Source organism: Moschus berezovskii, chromosome 9, assembly GCF_049115385.1.
Source record: "Moschus berezovskii isolate FMDL1 chromosome 9, NW_MosBer_1.0, whole genome shotgun sequence".
Lineage (NCBI taxonomy): Eukaryota > Metazoa > Chordata > Mammalia > Artiodactyla > Moschidae > Moschus > Moschus berezovskii.
The window spans coordinates 103,654,564-103,673,399 of record NC_142468.1 but is presented as its reverse complement, the minus strand read 5'-3'; the positions used below and the strand labels follow the sequence as shown (position 1 = coordinate 103,673,399).

The 18,836-nt window shown below is 38.2% G+C and overlaps 1 protein-coding gene and 1 pseudogene across 1 annotated transcript; both read left to right on the top strand.

The window, feature by feature from the left end:
* Positions 1 to 6,210: 6,210 nt before the first annotated feature.
* LOC148776829 (olfactory receptor 4K5-like) lies at positions 6,211 to 7,182 on the top strand. The gene has a single exon (XM_088840089.1). It carries the CDS (start codon positions 6,211 to 6,213, stop codon positions 7,180 to 7,182), a length of 972 nt encoding a protein of 323 aa, XP_088696215.1.
* Positions 7,183 to 17,078: 9,896 nt separating this feature from the next.
* Positions 17,079 to 18,011, top strand: LOC148776828 (olfactory receptor 4K1-like; annotated as a pseudogene).
* Positions 18,012 to 18,836: the final 825 nt, after the last annotated feature.

Sequence of the window (18,836 nt, the reverse complement as noted above, 5' to 3'; positions counted from 1 at the left end):
CCCCTGGAGGAGGAAGTGGCAACCTCCACCAGTATTCTTCCTGAAGAATCCCATGGACAGAGGAGCCTGGCAGGCTACTGTTCATGGGGTGGCAAAGAGTCGGACACAACTGAGCACAACACAGTACTCAGTATTGAGAACTCAAAGAGACAATGAAGTTTGGGTGGCTTTTGGAAAAGCAAAAACAAAATTGTTTCTGAAGGATCATATGGATTTAGACACATGAAGTCCTGCTTCTGAACGCAGAAGAATTGATGCTTTTGAACTGTGATGTTAGAGAAGACTCTTGAGAGTCCCTTGGACTGCAAGGAGATCCAACCAGTTCATTATCCTAAAGGAGATCAGTCCTGGGTGTTCATTGGAAGGACTGATGTTGAAGCTGAAACTCCAATACTTTGCCGACCTGATGAGAAGAGCTGACTCTCTGGAACAGACCCTGATGCTGGGAAAGGTTGAGGGCAGGAGGAGAAGGGGATGACAGAAGATGAGATGGTTGGATGGCATAACCGACTCAATGGACATGAGTTTGAGCAAGCTTCAGGAGTTGGTGATGGACAGGGAGGCCTGGCGTGCTGTGGTTCATGGGGTCGCAAAGAGTCAGACACGACTGAGCGACTGGATTGAACTGAAGTCCTGCTGAGTTTGAGTTCACAGTCAAACTCACAAAACACGAGGAACATATCCCCAGTAAACAAGAGTCAGCAGACAAAATAGATTAACCTCCCCCTCAAATCAGTAGTAAATCTATTAGATATATAAGAAATATGTTCAAAATGACTAAATATATATAGCAAATAAAAAGGAGAAAATATTACCATCATAAAGTAAAAGCAGGTGAGTTCTGCTTAGGGTAAAAAGAGTAGACATAATTTTCCATAGTCCTCCTGCTAAATACAATTATAATAGTGGACATAATCTACAAAACGAACATTATAAGAAGGGAGACTGGATAGGGGCCCAAGGAATGACATTATATAACTTAAAAAGCCAACAACTCAGGAACTCTAATGAGAAAAGAAAAAAACAAATCCTAACAAAATCTTGTTCACTCAAGCTGAAGAACCAAGAAGGCAGCTGGCAAGACAGAAAACTTCCAAAATAAATTTTCTACTCCAGCCAAACACCATACCAAAAAATCTTTCATCCCACTTCACACTAGCAAAGGCCAATGGATAGCTTAGACTCCTATCCCTGGCTAACTGTAAAAATGTACCCAAATCCCCCCACCTCCTGAGATGGTGTCAGAGGAGGGCATGGAGGGAGCCAGAGCTCTCATCTGTGTCAGACTATAATCAGTTCCTCCTCCCTTGGTGTAAGTGGGTAGCAGCATCAGCCTCCAATCCCTCCCAGCCAGGTAGTATTGAAGGAGACCTCAGGAGGAGCCAGAACTCTCTCCCACCCAGCAATGACTAGAAGCTCCTCACTTATCCTTGGGTATTGAGAATCCAGACTTCTATCCCCACTGGACCTGAGAAGGTGTTGTTCCCCCATCTTCATTTTTTTTTTTTCCTGTAAAAAAAAAAAAAATGTGGGTTGAGTCTCTTATCATCAAAGATGTCATGCTCATCACATGATTTTTATTGTGCTTTTATTTTACTAACCTTAGAAGAAATGGGTACTAGCTTTTAGGTAGAGAATGAGGCCCAGTGATTCACCATCATTCCCACATACAAATGGAGAAACTGAGATTCAGGAATTGTGTTTTACCCAAAAGAATATGGCTGGTTAGCCCCTAAGTTCAAATATTTCTCCAGGCATGTAGGCAGATAGTGAGGTTGGGTTCTCTGAAGAGTTAAAAGCCAAGTACAGTGAGGGTGCAAAATAAAGAGCAGACTGGTTTCCCTTTAAGCTAAGGATAAACAGAGGCTAAATTTGTGGAAAATATGTGGAAACCCATCCAACAAGGAATATACATAGTTATGATTCCAATTCCTTCAAGTCTTTGCTCAAATAGAATGTATAACAGGTACCTGTCAAAGCAATTTATAAACAAGCGAGCTAAACAGACTGCTTTAAATAAGGTTAGTGAGGTTTGTTATGTAGATTCCTTGGTGTCATCTCAGGTGGTAAGGATCTAGAGTTGTCTCTGATTAACTTCTGACCTTCCTGGCAGAAAGGAGAAGGGAACACCCACACAAATGTATGTTCTGGATTTAGGCAGATAGGGAGGACAGAGAGCTTTGCTTATATCTGTTTCTTCTCAATTGTCCTGAGATTAAAATGATTCTTAAGCCAAAGTGGCATATTTCAGGGTGGTATATTTTGCTACCTTTCACAGTGTTTTAATACTAATAAAGATGAAGGAAATATAGCAAAACATTAAAATATGGCAAAGTTGAACACTATACAAAGACATTTAACAGTTCTCTTTGAGTATACTTGAAATGTTAAAGTAGTTTTACAGAAGGGTAAACTGAGGCTCAGAGTTAAATGATTTACCTAATAACTTATTCTTAGTTATTAATAGAGTTGGGACACGATTGAGCGACTGAACTGAACTGAAACGGAGGCTCAGAGTTAAATGATTTACCTAATAACTTATTCTTAGTTATTAATAGAGTTGGGAACAAGAATCTACCTCCTTTAAGTTCTTATTCTTTGTCCTTTCCTCTGTATACTGCCCAAGGGCTGAAAGACTCTCCCTTTTTCTCCTGTGATTCTATGGCCCTCATTATAATTGTCAGCAGCGTGGGATGCTATTTACTTTGTTCCAAAGGGAATATGTAGTGGAAAGTATTAATAATACCCATTGGAAGATGAACCTTTGCTATCTATTGCGACATCTCCAAAGCTTCAGTTGGTCACTTAGATAAAACCATGCACTATTCCAATTTGACAGGAGAAAAAGGCATCTATGACCAGGTGGAAAAAGTTAATCCCACAATAGAAAATTGAAGAGTTCAATTTACATCTCTGATATATCTTGTATCAGGTAGGTTATATCTAACAAAAATGTACATAAAAAATAGATTGTGTCCAGGTATGTATTGCATTATTACATTGTGCCTCAAAGAGAATCCACAGATGGGAGGAAAATGTATTAGAAGTAACAGAAAATGAGTCAAGGTGAGAATGTTCATGTGTTTTAGCAGGTTTGGAAGAATTTGTGAGAGATTATGTAAGAAGGTGAAGTATTCTTGGGCAGATTATGACAAACTCCAATTGTACCTTAAAAAATCCAATATGGCATGCTTACCTAGCACCTGAATAAATAAACATGAAAATCAAGGCTATATATTTCTTTGTGGATACAGGCCTATGAAGGAAAACTATAAAAAAATTGTGGAAATGTTAATACCAAATTCAGCTTATAGTTTTGTGGTTGTATATCTTTGCATCAATGATTTACTTTACACTCTGTAAAAGTGGATTTTACAAGATTTATTTAAACCTATAGAAATACTGTGCAAATTTCTTGTTAAGATTCTCATTATTTTGTATTACTCTTTAAAAGCTTAGTAAACAGACTGCTGTTTATTTCCAATACAAAAAATAAGTAATTTCCTCTATGCTGCAATTCAAAGGGATTATTTTATTCCCTTTGAATTTGTTGGTTTGATTATGGGCACTGGTTTTAACAACTCAAGTATGAGCTTGTATTATTAATGAGATGAAGTATTTTTGTTCCGTGTGGAGATGAAGTTTATGTAGGCAGTTTATGCTTTGTAGACAATTTACTGGGAAGGCCTCTGAGCACAGGGAGATGAGAAGATAGAAATACTAAGCAAAATGATAGATATGAAGTGGAATATATTTCAGTCAGCACTAAGTGCGTTTATGGAGAGTCTATTCCATGCAGAATATCTGCACTATATCCTGTGAGCTGTACATAAGATGCACAAGTGTTCAAGCATCGCTCCATGTGGTGGGAAATGTTAGCTACCCACAAACTCTTACCTTAAAAGAGCAATGATATACATGTAAGTAAAGCACCTCAACAAAGTTAGGAGGTGAGAAATTTCAGCTTAAGCTCTGTGAAGACTTTTTGAGGAGATGACATTTGCATTGGAATAGACCATCTATTTGTGAAAGATAGGAAAAAATGAATAGGTAGTGTTTACCAGCTTAATAAATGATTGAGTGTGTCTTTGCTAGAGAGCAGTGTAGATAAAACCAGACGAAACCATGTATACTTTGTTGTCAAGGTAAAGAATTTAAAATTTATTTTTTCACTTTAACGAGTAATGAGATGTTACAAGTGGAAGAGAGAGGAAAAAGTAAGGTTTACAGCCTGGAAGAATAACAGTGACAGTTACACAATGAAAAATCCTGGAAGGGGAAACGGTTGAATTAGGAGAAAAGTTGTGAGCCAGAAATGCACCTTATTCTCATAATTGATACACACTGTGCTGTGTGCTCAGTTGCCAGTCAAGTCCAGCTCTTTGTGACCCTGTGGATCATAGGCCGCCAGGCTCCTCTGTTCACGGGATTTCCCAGGCAAGAATATTGGACGGGGTTGTGATTTCCTTCACCAGGCTATTTCCCAATCCAGGGATAGAGCCTCCATCTCCTGCATTGGCAGGCGGGTTCTTTTTACTAGTAGCCACCAGGAAGCCCATATAATGGAATATTACTAATTCCTCCAGGGGATCTTCTTGACCCAGGGATCAAACCCGTGCCTCGTGTCTCATATCTCACGCCTTGGCAGGCAGGTTCTTTAGCACTAGCAGCACCTGGGAACCCCTTTATACACGTTGTATTCATACAATAAACATTTTCACTAGGTAGAGTTCATAATTTTATGTAATAAGTTCATAAACTTGAGCAAGAACAACTTTAGAGATGGGGAAACAGAAAGAAAGTGAGTCCACATGGAAAAGGTAATAAAATAATGTATGGTATATTTCAGAATACTGCAATTACATACTGTTATAAACACTGTTGTCACTAACACATTCATTTAATTTTTAATTTTTTAAGATGGATTCTCTTAATAGTTCGACTCCAGAGATGTAGGATGAATAAATTCTGGAGATCTAACATACAGCATGGTGACTATAGTTAGTAGTAATGCATTATATATTTAAAATTTGCTGAGAGACTGGATTTTAATTGTTTTACAAATGAAAATATAACTATGTGGGATAATGGATATGTTAATATTAGCTTGATTGTGATAATAATTTCACAGTGTATACAAGTACCAAAATATCACACTGTATACCTTAAATATGTTTTACTCATCAGTTATTACTCAATAAAGCTAGAGAGGGTGGGATTGAGAGTCTAGGACGATATCCCAGAGACAGAGTGAGACTTTAACTTCTTATATGAAATAGGCAGTTGAACACATATATGTTCTTACATGGGGGTAAGATCACTTCTCACTCTAAGGTTCATTACTATAAATGTGATCAATGGTTAATTGTGAGAACAAATACAGCTATAAATAGAGCTTCCTGAAAGTTTTTTTTTTTTTTTTCAGTTCAATGGAATTGGATTTCTATAGCAGGGCTATATTATTACAGGGAAGAAATGAAATGCAAGTTTGAAATAATTCTCAGGATTATTCTGATTCCAAATAAATATATTTAAAGGAGCATGGGGCATTTATAATTCAATTATTTTTTATTTCTCTATGCTGAAACAACTAGTCTTTAATTATGAAGATGTCTTAATAATCTCATGGAGGACACTAGGCAAGGGGATCATAAATTATTCTAAATCTAATCTTTATAGGCAAGCATAATGGAAAATTTAGGTTTTGTTTTTAAATTATTAAGCAAAGACGAGTTTTAGATAATTAAGATAAAGTTATAGTATGTATTTTAAGAAAATATGCAAAAGAGTAATTGACAGTCTAGGTTGCAACTATAGACCTGGAAAATATATATTCAACAGTATCTCCTTAGTAGGAACTGTTTAAATTGTTATTATTCCTGCAATAGTAGTAAAGTTTTGTTTACATTGTGATCATGATAAGTTAGGTCATGAATGAGCTTCTTTACTACTGTGTGAAAGATCATTAAGACTATCCCAAAACTCAAGGGATTCTAATGAGACTGGTAAAATTATTTGGACATTCTCACAAGCTCCTTCTGACTCTTCAGATATATTATCATGGTCTCTTCAAAATTTTTCATTCAGCAAATATGCATTATATCTGGTATCTCAGAATCCTTTACATTAAAAGTGTTATAGTTTGTAATTCTGATTCCCCCAATTTCCCTTCTTCAGGATTGTTTCAGAGCAAGTCTTTAGCCTGGATCCATGGATAAGATCAATTCATCGGTGGTGTCTGAGTTTGTGTTACTGGGACTCTCTAGTTCTCAGGAGATCCAGATTTTCTTTTTTGTTTTCTTCTCTGTGTTATATGTGGTCATTGTGCTGGGAAACCTTCTCATTATCCTCACAGTGACTTCTGACAACAGCCTGCACTCTCCCATGTACTTTCTCTTGGGAAACCTTTCCTTTGTGGACATCTGTCAGGCTTCCTTTGCTACTCCTAAGATGATTACTGATTTTCTGAGTGAACACAAGACCATCTCCTTCAGTGGCTGCATAGCTCAGATTTTCTTCACTCACCTTTCCACTGGAGGGGAGATGGCGCTACTTGTCTCCATGGCCTACGACAGATACGTAGACATATGCAAACCCCTGCGCTGTGTCGTCACCATGAGCCGAAGGACGTGCGCTGCTCTGGTAATGATCTCCTGGGCTGTGGGCTTGGTGCACACACTAAGCCAGTTGTCATTTACTGTGAATCTGTCTTTTTGTGGGCCCAATGTAGTAGGCAGCTTTTTTTGTGACCTCCCTCGAATGACCAAACTTGCCTGCCTGGACTCATACGTCATTGAAATCCTAATTGTAGTCAATAGTGGAATCCTTTCCTTAAGCACTTTCTCACTCTTGGTCAGCTCTTACATCATTATTCTCATCACTGTCTGGTTTAAGTCTGCTGCTGCAATGGCCAAAGCATTTTCTACTCTGGCTGCCCATATTACTGTAGTAATAGTAGTCTTTGGACCTTGCATATTCATCTATGTGTGGCCCTTTACCATCTACCCTGTGGATAAAGTTCTTGCCATATTTTATACCATTTTCACTCCCATTCTAAACCCTATTATTTATACATTAAGGAACAAAGATACGAAGACTGCCTTGAGGAAAATTATGACCCATTATTTGAGGCCCAAGAAAATTTCTGAAATGCCAGTAATAGTGAGGAATTCCCTTTATTAAGACCAAATTCATTCAAATTCCACAAATCAATAGTCTGTTTATAAATATTTTCAACATGCTTGCATGGTATATCTTAAATGTGGTGAAAATAACGAAGAAGATGATTTAGAGATATTTAGTGGATATTAAGTTTTTTCCCTGATATCATCTTAGCAAAAGTTACATATCCAAGAATATGAAAAAAAATCATGACTACTGGTTCTGGAGATAAGTTATGGGATGGTTGTATATAGATACCATAGATGCTTTAGTTATAGGTAAATATAAATAGGATGGGAAAAAAGAATGAGTAGCTGATTCTTTGGTGGGGATAACTTTAGAAATTTTTAAAAATCTTATGAGTTTCCTAATTTACATGCCTAAGAATCAATATAGGCAAATAGTGTTCAAGATTCTGAAACTGAATTTTCCCATCCAGAGGACAGCAGCTTCACTGATTTAAGATAAGGGCATAAAATTAAGTGAAGATTCTTCAGTTAAGAGATTTCTCCTCCAATATCAATTATGCCTATCCCATATTATTTTCCAATAATTAGCAGTGCTTTAAAGTATGGAACTAAATATAATTGGAAGTTTACTTTTCAAATATTTAGTGAGCTTTCTCTGATCAGTTAAGGAAATGCCAGTTTTCCTCAAAATTACTAGTTGCAGAAGACAGGAGAATCTTTAAAGCTGACCAATTCAACACTGACTTTTCAGTCTGTTCTATAAGGAGCTGTGCAGCACTCTTTGTATGTGGGCCAAATACAAAGTTCTTTGTTATAATGATCAATGTTAAACATACATCCTGGTTAGCAATCAGGACCCCACAAATGGATCTCTACCCTGGACTCTGGGGACAGTTAGGAAAATTATTACTGTTGATTAGACCTTCTGATTTTACTTTCCTAAATCTCTCAATTCATACAAGGCAAATAGATTATGGAAATATTAGTCTCTCTTTTATGCTAAGAATGAAAACTCTAATTTTGCACTTTATTGTTTGCCTTTTTTATTTATTGTTGCACTTTATTGTTCAGTTATACATTGTAATGTGAAGGCATTGGTTTTTAGTTTGGGTAAACTGATTTGGTAGGTAATTTTTGACATTGAAATCTATATGCCATATATCAGTTCAGTTCAGTTCAGTCGCTCAGTCGTGTCCGACTCTCCGCGACCCCATGAATTACAGCACGCCAGGCCTCCCTGTCCATCACCAACTCCCGGAGTTCACTCTAACTCATGTCCACAGAGTCGGTGATGCCATCCAGCCATCTCATTCTCCGTCGTCCCCTTCTCCTCCCGCCCCCAACACTTCCCAGCATCAGAGTCTTTTCCAGTGAGTCAACTCGTCGCATGAGGTGGCCAAAGTATTGCAGTTTCAGCTTTAGCATCAGTCCCTCCAATGAACATCCAGGATTGATCTCCTTTAGAATGGACTGGTTGGATCTCCTTGCAGTATAAGGGACTCTCAAGAGTCTTCTCCAACACCACAGTTCAAAAGCATCGATTCTTCGGCGATCAGCCTTCCTCACAGTCATATATATAACATTGAATTAATCTTAAATTTGTATCTTAATGAACTTCTTGAAATAAAATGCTAAATATTAAGAAATGGAGTCTGAATTCCCAGAGTTAATTTCACAGAAGAAGAAATGTTCGTGTCAGAGGACTCCAAATTTTGAATTTTTCCACATGGCCTCACTCACATTGTATGTAAATGAACAAAGTATCTTTACAAGGTCTCGCTCAAGGAGATATAAAGTGCTATCTATATCTCAACTAAGTTTTTTTAAAGAATGTCTGGAAAGCCAGCAATTTTTCTTGTAGTAGAGAAAAACACATTTTGTTCTTAATTCTTTATGTAATCTCTTTACGAGCTGCATATTCCAGGTCCTACCTTTAAATGTTGATGAATTTGACAACTTTCTTAGCAGTAGATACGATTTCAGATAAGTTAGAATTTCCAGCCAATGTGTGCCAAGAAAAAGAGCAATGGTAACAATTATGTCTGGTGATTCCTTTTATCAGAAAAGGTAATAAGAAAGGTTAGAAGAAAATTACAAGTATTCCTTTAATAAAAAGTATATTTTCCCTTTCTGAAGGAGGGCATGGCAACCCACTCCAATATTCTTGCCTGGAGAATCCCATGGACAGAGGAGCTTGGTGAGCTACAGGTCATAGGGTTGCAAAGAGTTGGACACTACTGGAACGACTTAGCACACACATATTTTTTCCTTAGCTCATTTCCTTTTTAAAAAAAATATGTGTATTTTTGATGTGAACCATTTTTAAAGTTTTTAAAAATGTCGGGAAGTCCCTCCTTTGTCTATTTCTTGACAAAGAAGCTATATCAGTTAACAGTTTAGCAGGAGAAAATCAAACAAAATTTAGTAACATACATACATGTGAGAGACCTGGAAAACTGGGTAACTCACCAAAATGCCTAAAACCTTCACCTAAATACTGCCTGCAGCTAAAGAGAAAAGAGGATGTTGGGGATAGAGGTATGGTGAGAGGAAGGCAATTTACATGGAAATACAAAAGCAAATGTTTGGTAAACGAATATTTGCTGAGCTGTGCAGAGACAATGGGACACTGAGAAGAATCTTAACAAACAGACTTTGCTGTGTTCCTCCCGGCTATACACCTAGTTCATATTATAGCTATCAAGGTGACAGTGTGTTGCGATAAGTCACTTCAGTCGTGTCTGACTTTGCAACCCTATGGGCTCTAGCCCGCCAGGCTCCTCTGTCCATGAGATTTTCCAGGCAAGAATACTGGAGTAGGTTGCTGTGCCCTTCTCCAGGGGATCTTCCCAACCCAGGAATGGAATCCAACCCAACAATGGAAACTTGTCTCTGCATTGGCTGCTGCTGCTGCTAAGTCACTTCAGTCGTGTCCAACTCTGTGTGACCCCATAGACGGAAGCCCACCAGGCTCCCCCGTCCCTGGGATTCTCCAGGCAAGAACACTGGAGTGGGTTGCCATCTCCTTCTCCAATGTGTGAAAGTGAAAAGTGAAAGTGAAGTCGCTCAGTCGTGTCCGACCCATAGCGACCCCACGGACTACAGCCCACCAGGCTCCTCCATCCATGGGATTTTCTAGGCAAGAGTACTGGAGTGGCTTGCCATTGCCTTCTCCGTCTGCATTGGCAGGCGGATTATTTACCACCAGCTGGGAAGCCCATCAAGCTCCCTTCCTAAAACAGATCCTGTCTACATTCTTGAGGCAGTTAAAGGGAATATCAAAGTTTCTTCCTGAGTCTTTGCATCTTACTTGTCTTCATCTCAAAATAATTCTCATGCCAAAGGAATATTTTGGGGTAGCAAATTGTGCTTCCCTACTGATGCTGGGAAAGGCTGGGGGCGGGAGGAGAAGGGGACGACAGAGAATGAGATGGCTGGATGGCATCACCGACTCTGTGGACATGAGTTTGAGTGAACTCCGGGAGTTGGTGATGGACAGGGAGGCCTGACGTGCTGTGATTCATGGGGTCGCGGAGAGTCGGACACGACTGAGCGACTGAACTGAACTGAACTGACAGCTATTTTAACGATAATCTTTTTTTCTTTTCCTGCAAGCGAAAGAAACTAATTCTGACCATTCAAAGCGCAAAGTTACTATTATAAGAAGTTAGTATAAAGAAACAAATGCTGCCTTCTGTATCAGCTCTGAAAGGACCAAACCCTTCTCCACTGCAGTCACCTGCTGCCAGCGCGCCTGAGAGGCGCTCGGAATGGAGAAACACTGGCAGCACGCGACGCTGTGGATGCCGCCTCTAGATGGCCAAGATGCCCTTTGAAGGACAGTTTTCAATGACCTCAGCTTCTTGTATTTTTCCATACATAGAAAAGCACTAAAAGCATTAATTTGATGTGTCTGTTCCTTTGTAATTAGCAGTAATCTGCTATTTTGTTTGACCACATGTTTTTCTCAGCAAAAGAAATTTGTACTCTGGCTCCTCCCTCACTTCTTCAGACAATTCCTCAGAGCTCTTTGAGACACTGTCTCCTGGGCTGTTCTCCATGTTTTTCTGGTGGCTCCGATGGTAAAGAATCCACCTGCAATGCCGGAGCTTGTGGTTCGACTCCTGGGTTGGTGAGATTCCCTGGAGGAGTGCATAGCTACCCACTCCAGTATTCTTCCCTGGAAAATCCCCGTGGAAGAGGTGCCTGGTGGGCTACAGTCCATGAAGCTGCAAAGAGTTGGACATGACTGAGCAACTAAGCAAAGCGCTCCTGGGCTATAGTCTTCAGTAAGGTCCCTGAATAAAATTTAACTCACAACTTTCATGTTGTGCATTTTAATATTAGTCAATGTGTGTCCATATATGGTGTGTCCATACGTTTGGTTTGTAGAAATGTGTGCTTGATAATTTTACCAATCTTATATTTCCCTTGTCAGGTTCTTAATCTTACACATATTCATCTATAAAAATAGTGTAATAATTTAATCATTGAATGTATTCCACCACACTAAAATATTATATTTCTTTCAGTTCAGTTCAGTTCAGTTGCTCAGTCGTGTCCGACTCTCCGCGACCCCATGAATCACAGCACACCAGGCCTTCCTGTCCATCACCACCTCCCGGAGTTCACTCAAACTCATACTCTCAAATTTATGGATACTTGGGTTGTTTCCAGTATCGATCTCTTTCAATCAGTGCTGCAGTACATGCCATTGTTCTTGTGTCCTTAGGCATGTGCACATTTTACTCATGTTTGAGTACACACACACACTTAGCATATACACATGCAAAGTGATAGGAGAAATCTACTTCAATCTCATTCTTTAAAGATGACCATTTAAAACCTACATCTACATCACAACCTTTGGAAATCTAGACATTGTATTATATAAAATATAGTTGAAAAGACTTGTCCACTAAAAAATATAGTCACAAACTCAAAGTAGAGAATTATTTTATTTGGTGGGAATGTTTAGGACTCCAAGCCTGGGAGACAGCATCTCAGTAGCTCTGAGATAACTTCTCCAAAGAGTCAGGAGAAGGAATCAGGCTATATACAAGTTTGCGGCAAAGTGGGTAAGCAGTCTGAACATCAAAGACTATTATTAAGTAGTAAGGAAAACCAGATATCATGGGAAGATGCAAGGCTCAGGCTCACTGAATTCATTGCTTTCATATGCATCTCAGCTATCTAGGGCCAAATTCTGTTTCTAGGTTGTTTACATCTTTAATTCCTTGTTCACCATATGGAGTGGCAGGTGTGGCAAATGGCTATTTCTGGCATCCCCCCAGCTCTTCAGCGATTGCCATGAGGGGTAGGATGGTGGCATCTGCTGGATCACAGACATTCTGCTCTGTTTTGGGGGCCCTCATCCACATTTGGAGCCCAGAAATCGCTGATGACTCAACATTTCTTATTTATTGATATGACAGGAGATATTTTCATTTCACAGACAGTTGAAATATTTTGGGAGAGAAATAGATTTTTCATGTAGAAGATATGCTACTGCTAAGTCACTTCAGTTGTGTCCGACTCTGTGCGACCCCATAGACGGAAGCCCACCAGGCTCCCCCGTCCCTGGGATTCTCCAGGCAAGAACACTGGAGTGGGTTGCCATTTCCTTCTCCAATGTGTGAAAGTGAAAAGTGAAAGTGAAGTTGCTCAGTCGTGTCCGACCCTTAGCGACCCCACGGACTACAGCCAACCAGGCTCCTCCATCCATGGGATTTTCTAGGCAAGAGTACTGGAGTGGCTTGCCGTTGCCTTCTCGGGTAGAAGATATGAGGGTGCCTTAAAATATTTGAAGAGACATTATGTTTAAGTGGGAGTAGGTTTTCTTTATTAAACTACAGATGGTAGAACCAGTTAAGCACTCTAACAATAGACTAAGTGTCCTGTGAAATAGTGGGCTCCTTGTGATTGGAGGAAACCACTCTGAGGCTGGGTGATCATTTGTAAGACAGTATGATTGTTTTCTTGGGCTTCAAAATTAGTGCAGATGGTGACTGCAGTCATGAAATTAAAAGATGCTTGCTCCTTGGAAGAAAAGCTATGACCAACCTAGACAACATATTAAAAAGCAGACATTACTTTGCCAACAAAGGTCCATATAGCCAAAGCTATGGTTTTCCCAGTAGTCTTGTATAGATGTGATAGGTGCACCATAAAGAAAGCTGAGTGCCGAAGAATTGATGCTTTTGAACTGTGATGTTGGAGAATACTCTTTAGAGTTTCTTGGAGAGCAAAGAGATCAGACCAGTCAATGCTAAAGGAAATCAGTCCTGAATATTCATTGGAAGAACGGATGTTGAAGCTGAAACTCCAAAACTTTGGCTACCTGATGTGAAGAACTGACTCACTGGAAAAAGATCCTGATCCCTGATGCTGAGAAAGACTGAAGGCAGGAAGAGAAGGGGATGAGAGAGGATGAGATGGTTGGATGGCATCACCGACTTGATGAACCTGAGTTTGAACAGGCTCCAGGAGTTTGTGATGGACAGGGAAGCCAGGCGTGCTGCAGTCCATGGGGTCACAAAGAGTCAGACATGACTGCAACTGAACTGAACTGGACTGATGATTGTGTTACTGACAGAAAGTTCAGTTCAGTTCAGTTCAGTCGCTCGACAGAAAGTTAGGAATTGAAAAATTACTTTGCTGACTAGGAATCAGAGATAAATTATCTTTTGCTTTCATACACACCAACTCGTTGGTAATAAACTTTTTTCCTTTCTTTTCCACTCCTGGAAAAATTATTTTGTAAAACATGATTACTCCCACTGTTGGATGACATCAGATCTCTAAAGGGTGATTTCTCACTTCCCCAAAGAAATCAGTTTCCTGGATTGAGGATGGAAAGCTTTATATTGCATTACCTTAGATATTGTAATTGTATGGTCTAGGACAAGAGGAGCAGAGCCTTCACTACTTCAGGACAAGAACTGAGGGGTATGCTTTTGCACAGCTCAGTTCAGGGACAAGTTTAAATGCATCAAGTCAAGAGTATATTGAAAATATTTTTAATATGAAGGGCAGCCAAGTTGATAATAATAGGATTAATATTTGATAAACAAAAGGAAGTATGATATAACCATTATCTGTCCCTTATATGCCATTTTTATGCTTTCTATTCAGAAGATAATTGGCCATTTGTTAAAACGATTATTTGCTATCACAATTTGCCTAGAATGAAGAAGGTGTAACTATACAATGGCCAGTAAGGGTATTCTTTACTGCTTTTGCTCTGCTGTTAGGCATACAGGTAATTAGCTATTGTAAGACAAAATAATGAAAACAAATTTATGCATGTTATGGTTTTGGAGATCTATTAACATAATTTAGAGATGGCTATGGATGTAACATCAACTTCTGTGTCTCAAACTTGGTTTTACACCAAGAATGAGGAAATTCTCTTATAGTGTACTTTGCATTTTGAAACCATTTCTTCTGAAGTACATTGACAATGAAAAGGTGTATGATTCATTAATAACTTTCTGGTGCTCTGTGCCTAGCCCAAGGAATTGTGAGTGACTTTTATAAACTCCACATATTTTCATAACATAACTGCCTCTGAACTTAGAATTTTAGAGATGAAAATAGCCTTGGAAATAATCTAGTTCTACCTTCTATAGGCAGTCACGCAGCTGAAAAGTGACAAAAGTTAGTTGTTCTTTTTTTTTTTACTAATGGGTACTACCTTAAAAATTAAGAAGAAAATGAGATATAGCATTGACCCTAGTCTATTCTACTTGGATTAAGAAATCATAGGAAACTAGGGTGGAAAAGATTTTGTAGTTGTTTCCTGTATTTTGAAAAGTGAAATGACAAATCTTATCATCTATTAGATACTTTGTAGAAAATTTGGATATTTCAGAAATACTTTTTTAAAAGATGAGACGATCTTTAAATATTGAATAAATACCACTGACTACAGGTTATTAACCACTATGCTTTCCCTTCCTCCTCTTCCTTCTACTCTCCTCCTTCTCCTCTTCTGCCCCCCTTTTCTCCTCTTCCTCCTACTTATTTTCTTCTTATCTTCATCTCTCTCTCTCCCTTTCTCCCTCTCTCTCTCTTTAATGTTATTCCACTAAATTATCATGATATTTGTCAGGCTTTATCTAGGAGACTGAAAGTTATATGAAGTCCATCATGGCCTCAAATTTTATACGTTTAAAATTAATTACTGTAGCTTTGTAGGATCATTTTTAGTTTTAGAAATGGAATTTCTTTCCTTTCCAATGTTTGTTTGTCTCCTTCTCTGCATCGCTCATGTAAATACATGTTCAGAAAAGCCAACACTGGCCCAAATCTTCCACATGGAGAAGAGAATCACATAATGGAAGTTTGTAATGAGGTCAGTTCTTGCCTTTTTAATCTGTTTCTATTCTTGAGTAACTTAAGTTTCTGATTCCCCTTAAAACTAGAGATTGTAAATCAAATGCACTGAGTATTCTTTGAAAGGGTAGAATTTAGTGCCTCAGCAATCAGGTTATAATCACATAAATTAAAGCTTCTAACAGTGTAAATATTTTTAATTGGTTAATTTATTGGTTCAGTTTTGCTTTTAAGCTTTTAAATATCTGTTGTATCAGTTATATCTTTCACTGAAGTATACAGGGTGTAGAACTTCAATCGGTATAGTGACAAATTAATACCTCTTGTGTTGTGTTGGATACACAGGGCCAAAGCCAAAAATGTCTTCTGATCCACAAGAGGTTGTGCAGGGTTTTCTTCTGGGATCAATTGCCCACATGGTGCCCAATGTAATAAAGCAAAATGTCAAAAATCAATTTAGAGGCTATTAACACATTACTTAAATTTTCTCTTTTAAAAATCTATTATGTGTTCAAAATGCACCACATATAGTCATATAAAATATTTCCAAAAGAACAAACAGATTTTGATAAATCCAGGTGTGTCAGGCATGTTTGGGAAGAGACAAAAGGCAGAGTTGGACGAGATTGAAGACACATAGGTGACTCATTCACTGCTGGTATTTATGCGACAGAAGGTGAACTCTGATTAACTATTGTTCAAAGGATGAAAGGAACGTTCTCGTTCTTGATTTTCACAGAAACTTTCAGAGTATTACCATTGCCTCTTCTTTTGACATGGTCACAAATTGCTTCTATTAAGCTTTCTAAAGCAGTGTCACTTTATGATTCTCAGTTTGGAGAACATTCATGTAACCCACTAGAATTACATTTAAGGCTAATTGAATCCATGATTTACTCCTAACCTACCATTCCCAACTTCATTTTTACTGTTCCTTAGCACACCCTCCTCCAGCCAAGCCACTGAGCTCATGGCTCTCTGAATATGCCTTTCATGTTTTCACACTTGTAGCTTTAGTTCTGCTATTCCCCATGCTTAAAATAGCCTTTTCCTTCAGTTTTGCCTAGCAAATTACAAGCTTTTAAATAGTTTTAGCTAAAATGATACATACCCCATGATATGTTACCTTACCACTTTGGCATAGTTAATTTCATTTTGCTAATATCTATGGTATTATTTTGGAGAAGGAAATGGCAACCCACTCCAGTGTTCTTGCCTGGAGAATCCCAGGGATGGCAGAGCCTGGTGGGCTGCCGTCTATGGGGTCGCACAGAGTCGGACACGACTGTAGCGACGCAGCAGCAGCAGCAGCAGCATGGTATTATTTCATCAGGTATTGTTTGCATGTTTCTGATTTTATATTTTTAATTTTAATATGAATATCTTATCTCTCTATGATAGGATCCATATCTAATTATCTTTGTTTCTCACTTCTGCTTTCCACAGCAGTCATAGATGTTAAATACTAGTTTATTGACTATTTACATAGTCTCATTAAGTTAACTTTTAATTGAAAACTTATCATATTTCTTTTGTATATATACTAGATAAGTGTCAATCATTGTGACATTTTCCTGACTTTTTTTACTTAGGTAACAGTAGATTGGAAACATGGCTCACACAGATGAATCAATGGTGTCTGAGTTTGTGCTTCTGGGACTCTCTAATTCTTGGGAACTTCAGCTTTTCTTCTTTGCCATCTTCTCAATAGTGTATGTGGCATCAGTTCTGGGCAACATCATGATTATTGTTGTTGTTTCCTCTGACGCCCATTTGAACTCGCCTATGTACTTCCTGCTCAGTAATCTTTCTTTCATTGATATCTGCCAATCTAACTTTGCCACCCCCAAGATGCTTGTGGACCTTTTTGTGGAGCACAAAACTATTTCCTTTGAGGGTTGCATGGCCCAAATATTCCTTCTTCACAGTTTTGTTGGGAGTGAGATGATGTTGCTTGTAGCTATGGCATGTGACAGATTTATAGCCATTTGTAAGCCTCTACACTATAGCACAATTATGAATCGAAGACTATGTTTAATTTTTGTGTTTATTTCCTGGGCTGTGGGTATTCTTCATTCTGTGAGCCACTTGGCTTTTACAGTGGATCTGCCATTCTGTGGCCCCAATGAGGTAGACAGCTTCTGTGACCTTCCCCTGGTAGTAGAGTTGGCTTGCATGGATACTTAAGAAATGGAAATTATGACCCTAACTAACAGTGGCCTGATGTCACTGAGCTGTTTTCTGGCTTTAATTATTTCCTACACTGTCATTTTGATCACTGTCCGTCACCGTTCCTCCAGCGGATCATCCAAGGCACTTTCTACATTAACTTCCCATATCACGGTGGTCATTCTTTTCTTTGGGCCTTGCATTTATTTTTATATATGGCCTTTTAGCAGACTTTCGCTGGATAAGTTCCTTTCTGTGTTTTACACTGTTTGCACACCCCTGTTGAATCCCATCATCTACTCTCTGAGAAATGAAGATGTTAAATCAGCCATGAGAAAATTGAGAAACCGTCATATGAGCTTCTGGAAAAACTAGGACACACCATGAAGGAACATAAATATGCAATGGAAATGAAAAGCCCCTACTGGATCACAGCATCAAGCCAATTATTTTTGCTAATGACTGGGGTTATTCAATTACAGAATTAGATTTTTTCCCCAACTGCAAAGGAATTGCATAAAACCAGTTCTTGGTTTGCTATTTAATTTTGACCACTTTTTCATACTTCATAATTCTCAAGTACAAATTCTCTTGAAAATATTTAGTAACCTTTCAAAATATTTTATAAATAATTTAGAGATTCTAATCTACAAAAAAAGCTATTCATGTTACTAAGTTTGTGATTCTCTTCAATTGAACTTGTGTAATTTTTATGCCTTGTAAGCAAAACATGCAAGTAAATTATGTTTCTGTTAGGCTCTATCAACTTATTCATAATATTTTTTTCTATAAATTGACATGGTGGAAAAACATTGTTTTAAAACATAGATTTCACCTCACTTGTATACATTTCTTGCATGATTTTTAGCTTATCTTTTCCTCATGTATTGAAAATTTTTGGTTATTTATAGTTTTTCCTATCTGCTGCTATGTCCCAATAAATTTTTCCTGTTTTTTCTAGATTATTTGATATACATATCTATTCATTACAAAACTTTTTCTAGATATTTGTTGCTATCAGCAGCATACTTATCTATTTCCCTAGTCTACTTATTTTTAAGTAGAAAAAGTTAGTTATAATGAGTTCTACATTAGTCATAAAAATTGCAAATATCTTTGAAATTGTCTGCAAATACATCAGATATAGAATATTTAAATTCACAGAAAAAGTCAATTTCTTATGTACCTAAAACATACAAA